This window comes from Rhopalosiphum padi, chromosome 1, assembly GCF_020882245.1.
Source record: "Rhopalosiphum padi isolate XX-2018 chromosome 1, ASM2088224v1, whole genome shotgun sequence".
Lineage (NCBI taxonomy): Eukaryota > Metazoa > Arthropoda > Insecta > Hemiptera > Aphididae > Rhopalosiphum > Rhopalosiphum padi.
Genome location: NC_083597.1, coordinates 14,644,755 through 14,665,721, shown reverse-complemented (window position 1 = coordinate 14,665,721; position 20,967 = coordinate 14,644,755). Strand labels below are relative to the sequence as shown.

Sequence of the window (20,967 nt, the reverse complement as noted above, 5' to 3'; positions counted from 1 at the left end):
ATTTTTATAGTTATTTGAACTAGTATAATACCTAAGCCAAACCTACTATAAATTACTTAAAAGAAGAAATTTAGCCACTTGGGTACCATCCTTATACTGGCTATTAATTAATAATTACTAATTAGTATAGAATTGTCATAAGTAAATAAACTATACGTCTATGCTATATCCGTGGAACATCTTATGAACTTAAGGCACCCAGTGCCAATACCATTTTGTTGGTAGTCCTCAAAATACACTACAGAAATAATAATACAGCCCTTTAGAATCAACCAAATTTCTTAAACTTTTTTTTTATGTAAATATTCTACAGCCCGCATCGAACTCAAACTTTATAATAAGTATGTCTAAAAAAGATAACATAAAAAAAGCTTATTTTTACAAATTATTTAATACAATTATTATACTCGTAAAATAAAAAAATCAGAGTTCGACGTGGGCTGTATAATGTTGTACAGAAGTAATAGAGCCAATAGAGGGGATTCTCAAACACTAATAATCATTTACACATTATACTACACGTCTACACAGTACACACTTATAAGATTGTGCGATGCCGAAACGATATGTGAATTAAGTTGCCAATGATTTGCTCCTTAAGATGACGTTATACCCACATGACGTGTTGTTTCTGTCTTGCTAATATAGATCATAACAAATTTGCGTTCAGTAGAACACATTTTGTGATGTTAGCTATTAGAGTAAATTTACCTATAATTAAATTTAAAGGTAAAAATATTATCTAGAAAATGTCATATGCTTTTATTGATATTATCATTTTAAAGTGAGTTATAAATATTTTAAAGTTGTAATATTTTACACAGCTATAACTCACTAAATAATCAACTCTGAGGACCTTAATTTTTTTCTTGACTTATTCTTCATTTACTTCTTGTAAAAGAAATAGATTTAATAATATTTTTATTTATTTTGTTTAATTATGTTTAAAAATATTTTGTAGTTTACATTTTCTGGCTGATATATATTATATATACACACAAAACCAAACGGAAAACTGTTTGTAAAACGTTAATTATTGTCAAATTTACTTTGTATTTGTTATTTTTGTAATCTAACAATTTATTAAACAACCCAATCATTCACTTTAATTAAATCTTACTACGTTTACTTTAAGATATGACATCATACATGCCATGTTTTTGTCCAAATTTAACGTGTTTTGCATGCTACGTACGAGCAGTTTTTAGAGCAATTGTTTTAATATCCAATCCTGATGAGCAATCAATTACCGATCATATCATGGTATAACAAATCTACGTCTATGAAGCATTTATATAATATTATATACCTAAATATTATAACTTAATAAGTGATAAAGTTACAAGTGCTTCGTACAAATGCATAAAAGGGCAAATTAATTATTCGTTTGTATGACATATTAAATTAATACCTTTTATTTATTGTAAACTATATTGTTTATACCTAAATACAATAAATACATATTATAATATTGAAAAAATTGAAAAAATAAAACAGTTGTTCTAAATTATTTATATAAATTAATTTATTATTTATTAATTAATTTTCAATTGTCATTATAATTTGGCAACATCATTTTAATTTTTTATGTTGACTATTATCATTATTTAAACTATTAAACTCATCGCAATCGTAATATCGTTGTTCCATATGGCTATATTATAAAGTATAAGTATATTAATTTTTGATTTTTACACATTTTATATGATTCCAAAGTACCTATAACACTTTTTATATAATATACAATTAAACATAAAATATTACAATTCGATCTTTAGCAAGTCTTAAAGAAAATAAATAAGTAAAACAACGATGGGATATGTATAAAATTATAAACTTTACGTTTAGAGGGACAAATCTAGAGATGCAAGCCAAGGGAAGCAATTAATAGATTTTCGATGTTTAATTTTTAGACAAAACAATAAGCATACATCAATACACTTATATTACATAACTTACAGTATTAGGTAGATACGATATAATGAAAATGTATTTTTCTTTCATATAGGCGGGTGATGAATAATTTTGTTTTACCCCCGCCCCATAATAAGTAACAACTAATTTGTGCTTCTGCTTACGTGTATAATCATTTAATTATTTATTATATTATATCTAAGTTTATTTCAAATAGAAAACCACTCAACTTTTACTAAAAAATAAAATATTTATTATAATTAATTTAGAATAATCACTTGAGTGCAAAACAGCCAATCATAAAAACCGTTTTAAATTTTTTATTATCAAATCACATGCTTGAATCTAAAGTGGAATACGCAATCATCGGAAATGATGCAGATACTCGTGCAGCCAACAATTCAAGTAAATAAATGTGATATTTTGTTATTTGTTAGTTTGTGTGGGAGGCAATTAGAATAGTTTCAATATCGTGGTATCTTCTATATAGTACAATTATGAATAATGTCATCATGCTTAAAACATCCTTGAAGACGAATGGTTAACCGACAATCTGCCAGAAACCTATCTCACCTTCAAAAATCAAAAGAAAAATATCCAACTCCTGACTGCATATTTTTTGTTCTCTTTTTAAGTCTAAAATTTAAATTTAATCAAATCTCAAAATCAAACTACACTTTGGGGAGTCAAAAGTAAAAAAATTTCAGTAGTTTTCAAAAGCGTCAGGAAAAACTCTAAAAAAGTAAAGAAAAAACGGGAATTTTTACGCATAACCAGTTTGACAAAATCAATTTTTTTATTTTGCTGTAACTCAAAAACGAATCATTATAAATACTTGAAATTAAATTTTTATACTATTGAAATTTTCAATTTTTCTAAGTTTTTTTTTTGAAATGCCGATAAAAAAAATTTGGCATTCAAAAAATCTTTAAAATTTTATACAAAGTTTAATATAAGTTGTACTTATCATAGTAAAAAAAAAAAATCAAGAATCGTGAATCACAATTTTTGTTTATTAGCATTTAAAGTTCTAATGTTTATAAAATATGTGAAAATCTCGAAAATTTGCAAGGAATTTTAAAGTTGAAAATTCATAAAATTCTTGTGATTTATACCCGAGGTTAAAAAATCCAATTCAAGGTTCTCCATAACTTTTTTTTCAAATAACTGTTAAAAAAAATCTAGCGTCAAATGTCAATATAGAAAAAAATTTATGAGCATATGAAATTTAATGTTTTACGAAATAACGTGTGATAACCTATATATATATCCTAGACTAACATCTCCGTTCAGAATTGTTTTTCATATACAAATATACAATGATACCTGTCATTGCGTTCAAATTTAATACATCCATTATAGTGATCTACTCTCCAACTCTTCTATATAGCAGAGCGATACTCACTTGCCCACCCTTTTTTTAAGCTTAGGTTTACGTTAGGCATAATATATTCCTAAACTGCAAACGATATACACGACGTACAGTATATAGTATTAATGTATTATATAGTTATAGTATATATATACCTAATATAAATTTCATCAACTTGACAACTTATATAATTATATATATATATATATATATTAATATTAAATTTCATATCAATTTTTTTTCCATTTTTATGGTAATTATGATACCAAATATATAATAATAGTATAATTGTGTTCTATACGTGATGGATATTTTAATGTTTTAAAGACGAGACTCCTGTGTCGCTGGAAGAACACAGTAATACCGATGTTGCAGCAGCAGCATCAACAGCGACATGCAATAGCATTATCGATCTTGATGACGGTTCTCGTCATATTATTAATAATCGGCACGTCGTCGCACGTTTGAATTTTGTATGTAACATATGCAATAGACCGTGTTTATCTGCGGCCGGACTAGGAAGCCACCGCCGCGTTCATCGATCGTGATTTCCACCAGTAGAAAGTATATGATACAACGTGTTTTCCTTTAATAATAAATTAATTTTAATTCTAATTTATTGAATTTTTAATTATATCTTAAGGAACACAGTTATATACTATTTAAAGACTACCTAGTGGTGATATCATATGATAATCACCCCTTTCTCTATAAATTGTATTTTTGAAATAATTGATGTATCTAAAACAAAATTAGAAAAAACAAAAAGGAGTAGTTTTATTGAGGCATTTTGGATACTTAACTTTGTGTAACCGTGTAGTTGAATGGGTTAGGTACCTAATACAGAGTATAGACCCATGTCTTCATGAAAATAAATTTAGAATATATAAGGAGACTATAAACTGATTTAAAGATTTAAATATTATTAATTTTAGAGGTTACCGATTTCCGCCAATGACCCCACCGCGTATGACCATCGCGCGTGACCGTTTCAGTTAAAGGTTATATTCCAATATTCGTCAAATTATAATAGTATATTATTTTAGATATTTTTTGAAAATCGTAAAGATTAATATATACGAGTACATGACTATAGACTCACCATATCTCGCTATGTCTTTATAATTTTAACAGTGTATTCCTTCAACAGCCTCAACGTATACCAGAGTGGCAGAGTGCTTAGCTGATAATTGCGTTTTTATAATATTTATATTAAGAAACTAAATTTCAAATACACATAATCTATGGCTAATTGGTTAATATATTTATACATGACGAATACGGGTACATTATATAAATTTACAATTTATAGTATATTTTAATATTTATATCCAATTTATGGCATATATAAATATAAATCAATAATCATATTATATCTATATATTATAATAACTAATAAGCTACAATAATATGCGCTATTGTTTCCGCTAATAATTTTCCTATAAACCACTGCAGTGTGTATAAAAAAACAATACTTTTCCCCGATTTATAAAAACGGAACAATTACACAGTTCAATGGAATTAGTGAAAGTATTTTGAACCAATTTTTATCACATTGAATACAAACACACAATTGTTTCGATGGTGTACAAGACATTGTCACTTTTACTAAAATACTTGCAGGTACTACATGTAACACGCATATAACATTATTGCTGCCTACATACATCATACAATATTAAGCTTGCAACCATTCATAAAACAAGTTAACGTAAGTATAACCATGTGTATTAGTATATTACTATAATAGAATAGAGTATAACCAGTAACCTACCTATAGTAGTTATTTTTCTGCATATGGTTCATATAAAGTAAGAATATGGTACTATAGTATTAATGATATTATGAAATATAATATATATATATATATATATATTATACATCACTAATATGACTAATCTGTAATAGTTTCAACAGTTTAATTTAAGCTTAAATATCTTCAAACAGATCTTCTTCGATCGAGTCGTGATAATATAACACTTAGTTAAGGCGCTAATTTGTTGTTTTCGGGTCATATACCTTTAGTCTTTACATAACTATCGAGGAATACATTTTTATTTTTTTATACTTAACTACATAGTACATGTTATTACGTTACTTATAATCATCATTACAATCTACAATCAAATAATTTCCGCACAAAGTTTTTAATAAAATAAAAATAATTAGGAAAATCATCATTTTGTTACACGATAGACACTAATATGGTGAAATATACATATATATTACATTCTTATGAATTATGACTATTCCAACTCTGTACACTGTAGTGTATAGGTACTTTATTTCTAAATATATTATATATTAGATAATCAGGTCACAGGTACTAAGTAGATACCTACCTATTTTTATCTATAAATCTGTTTATTATAATATGTTTAGTCTTATGGGTACTTCCATGTTTATATACATATAACATAAAGATAGGTGTATACGGACTATACGAGTATATTTACGAGCAGTTATTACTTATTATATTCAGGGCCGGCGAGAACTTTGGTGGGCCCCAGGGCTGATCAACTTCGGGCCCTTTTACGTTTTACTTATACATGAATACTTATTTTGTACCTAATCTAACCGTCCCCCCCCCAGAGGTCCAGGCCCCGAGGCTCTGGACCCTTCTGCCCCACCCTCTCGTCGGCCATGATTATAGTTTCGTAGTTTCGTACTGTATATGTCGTCTTATACAACGTGGTTTTCGAAATGTGTTAATATAGTTATTACGATTTTAATTCTTGAATCTATAATCCACGAAATAATGATTCGAATGTGTATAAGTACCTACGTTTGAAAAAATTTTCTTTTGTAGTTCTAAAATATTATTTTTGGAAAAAACGTAAGCACCTCTTAGGTACCTGTACCTACTTAGTACTTACCAACTACCTTTTGCCCTTATTATGTAAACCGTAGTAACCTAAGTATTAATATTATACGAAAATGATTTCGAGAAAATCTTGTTAATACATTATAAATCATTATTGCAATTTTCAGTAATATTTTATACTTAATAATTCGTTTGCAGAATGCAGATAAACACGTTCCAGTACATGATCGTTGTGGTTTTCGTTTGGCTGCAGCTGTTTGCGTGTTTCACCGTCGGAAATCCGGCGAAATCAAAAGAACCCAAGGCAGCGGCGCAACGCCGTAGTGGAAGCGGTTACGTCGATTTTGGTGCACACACGGGCCCGTTAGGCTCGTACGGATGGTACGCCGACTTCCCTGCCAATAGAAATTAACACTTCTAGGTACATTCGTAAATCGCTTATTATTATTACGGTATAATATAACAAAGTTTTCGTTATTGTAGCATAATATTATAATATTATAAAATGTTTAAAATTCGGGATTATGAAAATAAATAAATATTTTAAAGAAAAACGCGTATTCATTAATTATTATTTTATTATACCGGCTCACGGTGGAAAATGTATTAATATTTTTAATGCAGTATATAATATAAACACTGAATATTGAAATATTAGAAGTGTTCTTTAAAATTAAATCTTTGCATTAGCTAAAAATACAAATACTCCAACCGACCCAAAATAATGAATAACAAAAGGGTAATATTATGTCCGGCGTGGAAATATTATCCCTAAACTTTATAGTTTCCTATCAAGTATCAACTATTTTAAAAAACATCACGAATAAATAATAATTGTGAACTCCATACCTTCAAAGGCGGATGATGTAAAGTTACTATCATTATTCATTATCATCACCATCATTTGGTGACATTTTTACTGTCCGAGAAGTAAGAAATGAGGTAATTCCGCCCACAGCCCGCAATATTTTCGAAATAAATGAAAAAAATGTGATTTGTAATCGTATAGTTTGTATAGGTAGGTACTTAAATACTAAATAGTAATAGTAAGTAGTAAGTTGTACCTAACTAAATAGTAAATAGTCAGTGGTAGGTATCTGGTAATGGCGATATAAATATGCGAAAAGAAAATATTAGTTGCATCATTCGACACTCGCATATTTTATTAGCTCAGAACCAAAAGGAGAGAATTGTTCTCTATACGAAGCATATCTCTCGCACTATTTATAAACAAATCATTTGTATTATCCATTTTTATTTTTTAATTGATTGGTAATTTTTAATTACAAATAACTTCAAAATTATGGAAATAGGTAATTACTAAGTAATCACCAATAAGGCAATAACAAATTATATATAGTAATTAAAGGCCTTAACAAGTTACAAGTACAATGTAAAATGTTATATAGATTAATAGATTCTATATTATAGAAGGTATATTAATATTATTATTATAATATAGAATTTTACCTATTTTTCAATTTCATTACTTCATTGTTTAAAAAATGTACATTTTTTATACAAATCTCTTTTCTGAACGTTTTGGCGATGAACAAACTTCATAGTATAAGTTGAAAGTTAACAGTCCGTTAACCGTTTGTTTTCGTTGGTTTGTTATCTCCACAAAAACTCATTTAAAAAAAGAAAGAAGATAGAACTAATTATGATAACAAATGTGTGATAATGATAAAGAAAAAAATAAGAATAATCGTGACTTCGTGAGTACTGAAGTGTGAGAACGTAGACTGAGAATATTATACATTACTCTATAACTGTGAGTAAGTCGTGCTGTATGATCTTAATGTAATTTTTCATATTCAACGGTTGACGACGGCACAAAATAATGACGACTTTCTTAAAAACCTTATTGATGAGCAGTAGAAAAACTTCAGCATTAGTGCCTTCTAATTTTAATTTATCTACAAGATGGTTCTGCGCCAAGCCTCAAAGATCCGAGGAGAGTAAAATTGACCAAAATGATTTTGCTGCTGTTACTACTCAGGTAATATATACTATAATGATTAAACAGCAAATATTAGTTGTCATTCTGATCAGTGATCACTCTCGACCATCGTCTTCATTATATTTATAATATTATACCTACTTAAGTACTGAACTTAGTTTCACACATTTATAATTTTAGAATGAAGAACTGGATAAATTATACAAAACCATAGAATTTGAATGTCGTAGCAACGATCGTGCAGTATTGCGTAGTTACACTCAATTTGCAACAATGGCTGCAAATGAACTAGGAATTCAAGTCGGTAAATGGTATGTTATTAACTTGATAAATAAAATGTAAAGGTATATTAAAACATAATCACATCACAAGTGATAAATATTTTTGTATTATAATATTGAAGAAGTGTTGGTGCCCTTTTATCTACCATGTCCTTATTAGGTATCTAAAATGTAAAAGAGATAAAAATGGATTTTGTGACTTACCTATAAAAGGTGAAAATTTAAAATCAACACTTTCAGACTTCACTATAGAATTTTAAATTTATCTTCTTAGCAAAATAATCTATTAAATAATTATTTTTAAAAAATAATGTTTAATACCCAAGATTATTAGAAACATTGGGCATTGATACATTTATAGTTGATATATTATACAGTGTTAATGCATAAAAATGAAATATTGTAGGTTTTAATTATTGATGAGAAGATAATGACTTAGAATAATTTTCTTAATCATGTTATATTCTAGTATTTAATTTAGAATTAATACTATTATGAAATGTTGTGAACTTGTGATGATGTACAATTTTATTTTAGCTGGTCACCACGTAAAGCCCATCATGAGCGGTACACATTATTACGTTCTATTCACGTGCATAAAAGGTGTAGAGTACAGTATGAAGTAAGAACGTGGTTTAGATTCATTCATTTCCATAAGCTTACTGGTTCTACTGCGGAAACCTTTTTGGAATATGTTCAGAGAAATTTACCTGAAGGAGTTGCACTTAAAGTAACCAAAGTGAGTTATTTGAATCTTAATTAATTTATATTAACCTTAATGATAAATATTTTAAAAATTCTTGCAGGTACTTTTAGAAAATATTCCTGAAAGTGTTTCATCACATATGGCGTCTGAAATGGCTTAAATAATATATATACATTACTCTTAGTTGTTAATGTTGAAACATTTTTTTTATGTAATACAGTTTCTATATAGTAAAATCTATAAATTAAATTTGACTGATTTCATTATTGTCGTAACTTACTATTTTTAAAGGATATTCATGTTACATTGTTACAGTTAAATATATTGAATACAATTACTTCAAATATATATCAGCTGTTATTAATGTACATGTAGAGATAAATTAAGATAGTCCAAGTTATGTCAAAAACAGTTATACTTATTAATTATTACCAGGGTTTGGAACTTATAGCATTAAAACTTAAAAGTATGCATTAAAAATAGATTATAATCAACAAAAAGGATTTATTAGATCTGAAATTTTTACTTTCTTGATTTTTAATCAAGTAAGTATGGTAATTGAAATGAAAAAAGTCTGAATTTTTGATAATATGAAAATGATAAAAATGTAACTCGGTTGTAATGAGTAGGTGGATAATTAAGCTAGCTTTAACATAAAATATTAATGAGAGATATCACATCCAAGCGGTATAACGATTTGAGTCCACAAAAACATCAGCATGAACAGTCCTAAAATTTATATTTTTTAACTTTTCTCCAATGCTATTATAGCTAAAAAGTTGGTTGATAGCTCATTAAAAAAGGGATTATCAAGTAGATACAAAATCTAAGATTAAAAATTTTCAAAAAAAATTATTTATTTTTCACAGTTAAAAAAATAGTTATTTTTTTGCTAGAATTTCATTTAGCGTTGTAGATTACCGAAACTGGAGAATGGATTTTGATAATTAAGATCTTGTAAGATTCACATTGGCTAGGAGAAGTGCTGTGAAGATTTTCAGAACTTTATCTTCAATCGTTAACTCACTACAAAGCTATAATGCTGAAAAACATAAAAAACGCCAATACAATGTGTTTTAATTTTTTTTTGAAGCTTTTTAAAAGATAAAGTTCTGAAAATCTTCACTGCACTTCTCCTAGCCAATGTGAATTTAACAAGACCCCAAACAACAAAATACGCTCTCCGGTTTCAGAGATCTATCTCATTAAATGAAAATGAAAATAAAATACATATTGGTTACAATTAATACATTTCTAAAAATTGAAAATCAAGAAAGTTTACTTGTCGATCTTTGACTTGGCAAGCATTTTTTTGTTATTGGAAATATTAATACAATTATAAATTATAAATTTATAAATCAAATTTCTTTGAAAATTGGGTTTTGAATGTTGATGGATCGCATTGTATATAAATGGAAAAATATTTAGACAATTAATTTTTATTTTTGGATTATGAACATTAATAAATGTGTTGATTTTAAAATGTGTTTTTATTTTAGTATCTGAAATCACTTTTTGGAACAGTAAAGATCGAATTTTTATTTTTAATACCTTACTGGCAGAAAGTTAAGAATGTGAATTTAGTTGACATTGTGGGGATCAAAAGTAAAAGATTCTCAATACTTGCATTTATAATTTTTGAAAAACTAGATTTTTTATACTTAGTTTAGTAATATTTTGATATTTATTATTTTTAAATTGTAATTCGAAATAAAAAATTAGATATTTTCACCAATTATTTATGTTAGTATTATCTATACATAGTATTTTTTTTTTTTGAGCTATTTGTAAATATATTGAAATTTTCGATCATTTTTTTTTTATAAACGGCAAAATGGCAATATAAAATTATGTTAGGTCAAGTTTGGAAATTTCAAATACAATATCCCACATGAGATGTATTCAAGTATGTATATTTATTTATTTCATTGCTATTTAAAGTTTTTATTTATATTATTATATTTTAGTATACTCGATGACATTTTCAAAATAAATATTTAGATAATTTTAAGCTATTGTCTATTGATACCACATTATTAATAGTAAAATAATTACTATAATAGCAATATTAATGTATGATAAAATATACTTAGTAAAATAATAGACAGACCACCTCCATTCAAAATTGCTATTTGTATGCAATGATAATATGATATATTATTTAATTCAAATTTTACATACCCATCATAGTAACCTAATCAATAACAAGACATACTTAACTCAAATTGTGTACAGCATAGAAGCAACCTATTTTAATTGAGTTAAATTTTATTTTTTTTTAAATAATAAAACTCGGGCTCCAGTGTACAAACATTTAATTAAACTTCATTTAAGAGCAATAGGCGTAAAAATACAAAGAATAAAACCACTACAATGAGTAACAATCTACATTATATTCTTTATTTTTTTCCAATATTATATTATTGTGTTGTATAATACACAGACTTGTAAACATTTTCTGATTTAAATTTGTCTTAATTTTGACACACGTGATTTCACAATACAAGTTGTGTGCCGTACATAAATATATATATTTATTAGGATTTTTTTCTACAGAATATATTTATTTATATATATATATAATAACGATAAGATTTAATCTGTTTAAATAACATAATTGTGTCCATAACATTATTTTAGACAACCCCATAAAAAAATAAAAATAACAGAAATCAATATGTATGTTTTTATATATTATGTGTAATGTATACAATAAACTTTAAGTAAAGTAATAAATTTTTAATAGTTTAAAAACTAAAAAGGACGTAGTTTAACATAGTAATAATTTTTCTTCTTTCGAAATAACAAAAAATAATATGTAAATAACAACATAATATTATATAAACATGTCGCGACAAGAGCGTTAATTTTAAATGCAAAGGTCATAAACATATGTAGCAACTTTATTTATCATAAGAACACATATGTTCGTTCAATATTATAAAACATAATAGAAAAATTAATAAACCTCTTAAGTTAAGTACGCTAAAGCTACATTTATAATATATTTTAAACTATACATAATTCTAATGTAATATATAGACTAACTACTATTTAATAATTATCTGATAGTAAATTTGGTAACAATATTTTCCAACTAGTTTGGACTTAAACATTATATAAAGTAAAAGAAAATGGCACCTGTAAAGAAATATATGATATTATGAGAGTTAAGTTTTTTTTTAATGGATAAATTGACTTTTAAGTCTTTCCAAATACTGTTTGGAAAATGTCAGTCTTTGGAATATTTTCGTTTCAATAAAATTTAAGTAACTGAACAAAAAAAAAAACAGTATATTATATATATATTCATTATTCATTTTTATGATTATTAAAAACAATTATCACAAAGAAAAACCCAAGATAAAAATCACAGTCAATAAAAATATCCAAGAATTCGGAAAAAGAAGAAAAATAGAAAATAATATATGTAACTGTAACAATGTTTTTCTGTAAATAAACAAACTCAGAAAAAATAAGTATTCATAATAGTATGCTGTAAACAAAATCATGGTAATTATTAACTCCCAAATGCCTGTAAACATTTTATGCTTTATATGTTGAATCCAGACATAGATTATTGCACTTTTAACGATTAGATGACTAAAACAACACAAGTTGAGAAAAAAAAACATGATACTTTGATTTAATTTGAAACGTAAAGAATTGACAAGTGAACTCAAGAAACTATAATATTAAAAAAAATTTGTGCTTAAATAGTACAGAAGAGATACCAACTAGCCATGTATATAATATAACAATAATATGATTATCTTTTTGTTCCATTTGTTTAAAACACTGGTTGGTAACTTTTAATATTATATTAATGTTATTATATGCATTATAAGTACCTAAAATTAAATTGTAATCACACTGAGACCAGTTCATTAATTTAAAACACCACTGGACAAGAAACCAATTAATAAAACGTAAGCACAGTAATAATATATTAGTCACAGAGAAATTGTATTAATTAGTAAACTAATATTTGAATTCAATATATTATTTTGAATGGGAAAACATTCAAATTTGATTTTATATTAAAATGTACAAATTCTTCTGATATAATCTTAAGTAATCATTATTTTTCTTTAAATATATTATAAATGATTTCAAGTCCGCAGTTGTTTGTACACCAGATAATGTAAATCAATTTTTATATGAATTCTCGTTACAGTAGTTGTATGTTTGTTTAAGGGTGTTTTAAAATTATACATATAGCACTAACAACTAAAAACGATCGCATAAATATTTATAAATTGTTCAACAATGATAAAAACAAAATTTGTACTCATGTGCTTGTGAATCACAATGTAGTTTGTAAAAAATACTACTGTAAACGAGATTTGCTCTGAGGGGAGACCTTACAATATAAATAAACAACCTAAATGCATTTGATCTACTTGTATCATTGCTTGTGTATGGTTACTACCTCTCTAACTTCAAATTTAAAAAGTACGTAAATCGCTTAGACTACGTCTACCTTTGTCTGACAACGGCCTGCAGATAGAAGTGGTTTTTTTCAAGCTTCCAAATACTGGTGGCCAAGTTGCTTGATCCAGTGTGACTGGTTTTTTTGATTCGTGATCTGATTCAAAAACAGAATCATTAGATTCAACTGTGTCGATAGATGCTGAGGATTTATCCGCACTAGAAAAAGGACTGAATAAACTGAGAAGCTTGTCAACTCCAGATGAGGTGGCATGATCCAAACTTGAGGTAATGTTTTGCAATGAAGTCAACAAAGGTCGAGAACCCATAACCCAAGATACTTTCCTAGTTCTTTGATCTTCTTTTTTGGTGTCATTTTTATGTTTGCACAAATCCAAACTATCAACTGTGAGTTCCAAATTAGTAGGACCAAAAGAGTCATCGGATAATGATTCGTTACTAGCTGTCGGTGCTTTATCATTTAAATTATTTAATTTGGTGACCTTAAATCGACATTCTTTTTGTTTTTGTTCAGAAACTTTAGACACGTGAAAACGATTTCGTGTAGACGTTAATGAAGGACTACACATTGGACTACTAGCAATTGGGCTGTGTATAGGACTGGGAGCAGGACTCCTTAATCTACCACTACTTCCTCGCAACATAGGGGAGTAATCGTCAGAACCTAGATAATTGGGATTTTTAAGTGAAGTATACTGCATCATTAGTGATTCACACGTGAGAGATATCTTTCTAGAATCTACATTTGGTATTTTGATAGCTTTGGTTATGTTAGATTCATCTGTTATCTGGTCAAGTAGATTGTCGTCAATTTGTTTACTACAATGTTTTTTTTCATTTTCTTCACACATTTGTTTGATCTGCTCTGTTAAATTTGTATACTCTTTAGTTGTGTCCTAAATTAATTAAATAAATAAATAATTTGAAATAGTTAATATGTTTGTACATACAATTAATACTACATTAAAATAAATATTATTATAAGACATAAAAACAATATCTTACAGCTGCATATTTGTTACGTGGCAGAGGATCTAAATCTAGGCGTGTAATTCTAAAATTTTTTGAAATGGACTCTTTCAAATTTCTCAGCCCTTCAACTTCAATATTATTATCACGTAAATCTAATCTCTGCAAAAGCGAACAATATTACAATAGATAAGGAGGTTTAAAATGTAAAAACACATCTAATGACATTTCTAAATACAAAACTAAAGACTACTTTTTTTAAAGTTATAATTTATAATAACAACTAATTTGATTATCCTTATACACAGGAGTGATATACTTTACATAACTTAAACTAGCAGGTTTATAATAGTATTCATGTGATTGATACATAGATAAACTATTATAAAACTAAAATATAATACATTTTTTAACTAATGTGTAATAAACGTTAAATTAAAATATTTAAGAATTTGTGGCATGTAAATAAAAATATTTATAGATATAATTATAATAATATTATTGTTTAAGTCATTTTTAGAACAGAGATATTTATCTTTGGTTAATGATAAATAAATATAGAACATTTTTACAACTTTTAAGTAATAATTAATTATTATTTTTCTTTCAACAGGAAGTTCAATTTTTTGTGACAAATTTATGAAAATGATGGATCAGTTAACATTGATAAGTACATACCCATATATATTAAAAAGCCACTAGTATACATCTATAATAGTTCAACAGTTACAAAATTAAAAATATTAAAGTATATATATTTGAAAAATTAATTTTTATTTGATGATGTTTTTGTGTAATATCACTAACATTTATAAGGCAAATAATAAATTATAGTTTATATGTTTTATGATTAGATTAAATTAAATACTAAATAATTATTTATAATAATTTTAAATCTATATAAATATCTATTAAGACTATATTTACTTTAAATGAATTAGTTGTAGAATGTGTGTAGTCACAAAGGGGTACTTACTTGTAAAGAAGTATTGGCTTCCAATGCTTCTGCTAAATATTTAGCTCCTTTACAAGTAATTTGGGTACTTTGCAATCCTAAGCGTACCAAATTTTTGTTGTTTTTCAATGGCGTTTCAATAGCACTAGCTGTGGTGTCAAGTAAACAGTTAAACCCAACATTGAGCATTTCTAATTTGGTTTCAGCCCCCTACAAATAAAAAATATAATAAATTAGTATACTATTATGATTGGAAAATAATCCATTTAAATACATTTATAAAAGATTTCTTTCTAAATATATATATAAATAATTATATCTAATGTTTTAATAAAAAAAAATTAAATATATTTACCAATAAGTTTGACAAACATTCTGAACACTCTGAATTTAAGTTATTATTCCAGACAATTAAAATTGTCAAAGGAGAATTTTGATTCACAATGCTTTCACAAAGTAATTTAAAACCTTTATTTTGAATATTGTTATTGCTAAAATCCGAAATAATAATTAGTTAGGTATTGATATGTCCAAATGTGTATAGTATTGTGTTACTTATAAAAATCTACATGTTTACCTTAAATCCAACAACTGCAAAGTGGTATTACATTTTAGTAAAATTGAAAGTTGTTTAGCATCGTTTTCATTTAAATAATTTTCACCCAAATAAAGTTCTTTTAATGTGTTATTTAATTTTATTAGAGAAACTGAAACAATTTGTTAGAATATATTTAATAAAATTTTTTTTTTTTTTTTTTACTTAATTAATAATAATAAAAAAAAAAAATCATCATTCATAGATGGTATATTGCTTCAAGGTTTATACAATTAAAAATTGTTTGATTAAGTTCAAATATTTTTAAGTTAATTAAAATAATTAAATAAAAATATATAATAATACATAATAATACATAACATTGTATTTAAAAATAATCACCTAATGATGTTAATGGCCGGTCTGCAAGATTACAATTTTCAAGTTTTAAGACACATAATTGTGAACCAAATTTTAACGAACGACCTAAAGAAGTCATATTTGACTCATTAAGTATTGTATTCCTCGCTTCTAATTCTTCTAAACATTTTGACTGAAAATAAATTCAAATTTTTATTTAAATTTAAAATGCATTCATTTTTAAATTATAATTACTATCCACCTTTTTTAATGTACGAGCACATGCTTGCCATCCTCTAGTGCCAATATCATTGTTAGAAGATATGTTTAAACAAATAGCAGATTCATAAAAGTCTAACATATCAAATAATGCAATTGCTGTCTAAAAATTAAAAATTAATTTAAAATACATTTATCTTATAAATTTATTATTATTAATATCCAATAATAAATTATTGTGTTCTTTAAAATAAATATGAGAAAAAAAGAAAAATAGGAGATATCTCTGTTATTAAAACATTCCAAAGTTCAATCATTCACAGGTACTCAATAAGACATAGTTTTAGAAATTTTTTTTCAACAGACTAGACTATGTTTAGAAGATTACTACTGTAGAGTACTTATTGAACAGGTTTAAATCACCTGTTTATCAAAGACAACATTTTAATTAATGAGAATCGCATTATTCTAATTCAATATAATAATATATAAATATTAATATAATATTGTAAACAGAACAATTTATATTATCAAAACTATATTGACTTAAAATCAGTAAGATATATTACACAATTAAATTTATTATTTATGTAAGGTGTTAAAATTATTTTACTTAGTGATAGAATTTGGAATAAAAAAGTTCATATTAATAATTAAATAAATTAAAAATGGATTAATAAACAATGAATAGTGGTTTAATTCAAATTTTTTGAATTAAGTCATTAGCATTATAAGCTTGAATTATTTTAATTTTATGTGTATATTTGTTTTTTATTCTTTGCCAAGCAAAAACAGTAATATTTTTTCTATTAATATTTATACTAGAACTTATGTTTGAATTGCTTTGGGAGTTTATAAAAGTTTAGTACTCAGGAAATTATTATTAAAAAAAAAAAAAAAAAAAAATAGTTAGGTATGCACTAGCTATGATTTACTAATTAACTCTATCTAATCAAGTTCTTGCAGGAATAATTAATTAGTAAACTTATTTTATAAGAACTTTTCTAGAAATTAATTTTAAAAATTATAGTTTAGAACCGATTTAATGAAAATCATAATATTTAAATATTTAAGTTGTCTTACATCATCATTTAATCCAGTTGCTTCAACATTTATAGTTCTAAACTGAACTCTTTTAAAAATTTCTTCAAGGCTCTCCCAGTCGACATTGGTTAATAAAACACCTTTAAGATCAAGACATTCGTTTCTCTCCAAATTTGTATTTATAGATTTTATTTGATTGAGGACAGAGTATAATGGATTAGTGTTGTGTCTTTCACATGATTCTTTATATTTGGCTGTAAGTAACTCAATAGTTACGTTTTCCACTGAGAACAATAAAAGGTAAGTTTAATTATACACTGTGTTCCTAAAGCTAAATTATGTCAGAGGCATAATATTATAAATTATTTACTGGATTCCCAAGGATGCATGGTTTCGAGAACGCCAGTGACAATTTGACTTTCGTCGTCCGGAAAAGATACATTGCGACTGATGTATGTTTTCTTAGAGTTTGAACGTAAACACGACGGACCGACTGGCACATTTGACAGGGAAAGTATTTCGAAATTGCTAGGTAACGATCTGGATTTCCATTCAGTCATCACTGTGGTTGATCAGTCGGTTGGTTTTATGGTATTGTGCAACAGGAGCAGGAGCAGGAGCAGCAGTGCATACTTTTGATGGATCTGATTTTGCTGTCGTTTGACCGCGTTTGCGAGGGCCAAAAAGTAAAAGGTTTTTTCGGTGGCAGTGGTCTGCGAGCGTAACGAGCTTCATCTATAACGCATCGTCGTTGTCGTCGCTGGTCAACAGCGGCGGCAGCACTTCACTCGGTGTCGGTCAAAACTTGGCGTAAACAAACGACAACGCTCGCGTACCGTATACATATATACGCACGTAATATACATGTATAAATTAGTCGTCAAGAAACCGGATATAAATGATTGGATGACGAAAAATAGAATAATAATAATTTATCAGTTAGCAAAAATTGCCAATAAAATAACAAATAAATACAAACGCGAAAAAGTCGGACGACGACGGTAGGAAAAAAATATTATTCATAATCGATGATTAGTGGTTGGTAAAATTGACCGATCGGATAAGATCCACAACCACGGTAAGTAGTATACACTACCAACAGGCTATAATAATTATAATCATCAGCTGCGCTTGCGCGTCTCGTGTAAACTTACTACTCTGGTGTTTCGTAGAAGATTAAAAAAAAAAAACGAAAATTCGCCATAAAAAACATTACGTATGATTGTGGATTGTGGTGGGTGTTTAAATATTGCGTGTGTGCGTGTCGATGGACGACGATTGTATATTGCACAAAATATTCTGTATTTACTATTTTTAAAATGCCGAGAAATACTTTAACAAGTTATATCGCTTATGAGAACAATAACAACATAGTCGGTGGCGCCATCTTTTTGGCCGGGTTCGCAGCTTCTTACCGCCCTCATCACGCACATCGATATGGCAAAACAAAAACACAGGGGAAAATAAAATAATAATTCGGCTTTCGTAAAGCAAACTGTTGTTGCAAGGTTTTTTATTTATTGGCAATCTGTTCATGATCGGTCTACACCGACCATCGTCCAGCCCGAGAGCCCGAGAGTCAGACTGTGTTCCATTACTCACTCGCTTTGTTTCAGAGCCTCGGATCATAATGGTTGGCCGGCACATTTTTTAAGAAACAGGTACATATCAAATTTTGTTATAAAATACGACAAACAAATAAACGCGATTATACCGTATGTGTTATATGTAATATATACATTGTATACATATTTGTTTGTTATTATACATATAAATATCTTGTGTTGTTTCATTTCTAAAGGGATCCCCATACCGAATGTTTTGTGGGGGCAATTCTTTTATTGATTGGTATTCGTTCCTTCAAAATGTTCACTGGTGTTTCGATGCTTTGTATTGGAAATTAAGGTGAAAATGTCATCAACAGCTGGGAAGCAAAGTAACAACACTGGACAGGACGATGAGGGCGAAGAAGAGGACGATGAAGTCGGGGACTTGGTGTCTGCCATCAATTACAACACCATTAATTATAACACTATATCATCTATGGCAGTGCTCAAAGAAATACTTGGTAAAAATAATAAATATAATTTGCACATAGATATCAACAGCTGATCATTATTACCTACTTTTATGGTGGTCCATATGAAACATGTGTTTTGGTTTTGGTCTATTGGTCTTCAATTAAATTGTATTCATTTAATTTGGTATATATATATAGCTAGTAGACATCAGTGATTCTATTATTAAATTAACTTTTATGTTTAAATATAAAACCATTACTTTTTCTTAATGTATTCTTAATTATATTTGATAAATTATTATAAGATAAACCATAATATTTAAATACATTTATACATTTAGAATTACAAAAGAAAAGATCATGTACCATAATACACTAAACAAATCTAAATTTATAACACCTAAATAAAATCATTTGAATTTTTACCATCATGAATTATTACATTCCATTTCAATTTAACATTACAAGATGTATTAATTAATTATATATTTATGAATAGGTTACTATTTGAAATGTTAGTTATTTTAAAATATTTTAATATTAAAAATTTTATTGGAAGTTTCATACCAATTTGAATTGAAAATTTTTATAAAATTGGAGTTGCTGAGATTATAGTAAAAATACTCGAATTTTTATCATTACTTTTAACAGTTTTATTTAAAATATATAAGGTCATAATATTTTCATACAACTATTGATTACACTTATACTAGCTACCTATATTATGTTTATAACATGATTTAGAGACTTGTCAATAAGTTGACTTATAATTCTAAATCTATTTTATATGTTTGAACCATTGTTATTTTTTTTTTCAAACTATTAAGTAACACAATGAAAACAATATTAAGCTTTAAATTTAATGAATTAAAACAAAAGATTAAAATTTAAAACCAGAAGTTTTTAAATTAATGATCAGTAATATTGCTGAATATAATTTAGTTACCTTATTCGATACTATTCATTGTTAAATTTAATATTTTATTAATTTATATCAGGGGTCTTTATCCTATGGCCTAAGTTAATTAATATTTTGAAAATAATATATTTGTTTTCATTGTTTTTAATTTATTAATTTATTATTAAAAAATGTTAGCTCATCGTAAAAAAAAAGGTTGGAGACTCCTGGTATTTCTAACTGATAATATATGTATACCATCATATTTTGCTACTATATTATAAAAACTGAAGACTTCAGTAATAAATTCTAGTACCAATATAATTAATTAACGAAAACATGGAAAGATTTCTTCTTAGTTATATGTTGTTATTTCTCATTATTGACTAACAGAGTTTTGTTTTAGTTAAATGCATGATGCCTGATAAAGTGTTACCAAACAAAAATTTTGAATG

General features: G+C 26.7%; 4 protein-coding genes across 6 annotated transcripts in view; 3 read left to right on the top strand and 1 right to left on the bottom strand.

Annotated features, from left to right (window-relative positions):
• Positions 1-1,137: 1,137 nt before the first annotated feature.
• On the top strand, positions 1,138-3,834 carry LOC132932190 (uncharacterized). The gene is made up of 3 exons (XM_060998444.1): positions 1,138-1,263; positions 2,184-2,319; positions 3,614-3,834. Exons 1-3 carry the CDS (start codon positions 1,138-1,140, stop codon positions 3,832-3,834), a joined length of 483 nt encoding a protein of 160 aa, XP_060854427.1.
• Positions 3,835-7,807: 3,973 nt separating this feature from the next.
• LOC132922497 (small ribosomal subunit protein uS10m) lies at positions 7,808-9,309 on the top strand. The gene is made up of 4 exons (XM_060986060.1): positions 7,808-8,112; positions 8,254-8,384; positions 8,892-9,093; positions 9,161-9,309. The coding sequence occupies exons 1-4, from the start codon at positions 7,954-7,956 to the stop codon at positions 9,218-9,220; spliced, it is 552 nt and encodes a 183-aa protein (XP_060842043.1). The 5' UTR covers positions 7,808-7,953; the 3' UTR covers positions 9,221-9,309.
• Positions 9,310-11,358: 2,049 nt separating this feature from the next.
• On the bottom strand, positions 11,359-18,742 carry LOC132922480 (protein phosphatase 1 regulatory subunit 37). The gene is made up of 9 exons (XM_060986037.1): positions 17,965-18,742; positions 17,634-17,878; positions 16,594-16,713; positions 16,374-16,524; positions 16,014-16,143; positions 15,792-15,927; positions 15,458-15,646; positions 14,518-14,643; positions 11,359-14,408 (listed from the first exon to the last, which is right to left on the bottom strand). The coding sequence occupies exons 1-9, from the start codon at positions 18,152-18,154 to the stop codon at positions 13,509-13,511; spliced, it is 2,187 nt and encodes a 728-aa protein (XP_060842020.1). The 5' UTR covers positions 18,155-18,742; the 3' UTR covers positions 11,359-13,508.
• A 258-nt stretch (positions 18,743-19,000) lies between these two features.
• Positions 19,001-20,967, top strand: part of LOC132922465 (5'-AMP-activated protein kinase subunit gamma) — a 41,482-nt gene continuing 39,515 nt past the window's right edge. For 2 of the 3 annotated variants that reach the window (XM_060986024.1, XM_060986007.1), the window contains exons 1-2: positions 19,001-19,255; positions 19,396-19,662. In XM_060986024.1, coding sequence (XP_060842007.1) covers positions 19,506-19,662 — 157 coding nt within the window. In that variant the 5' untranslated portion in view covers positions 19,001-19,255; positions 19,396-19,505. The remainder of the gene's footprint in view (positions 19,256-19,395; positions 19,663-20,967) is intronic. The other variant, XM_060986015.1, reaches the window with a different exon arrangement.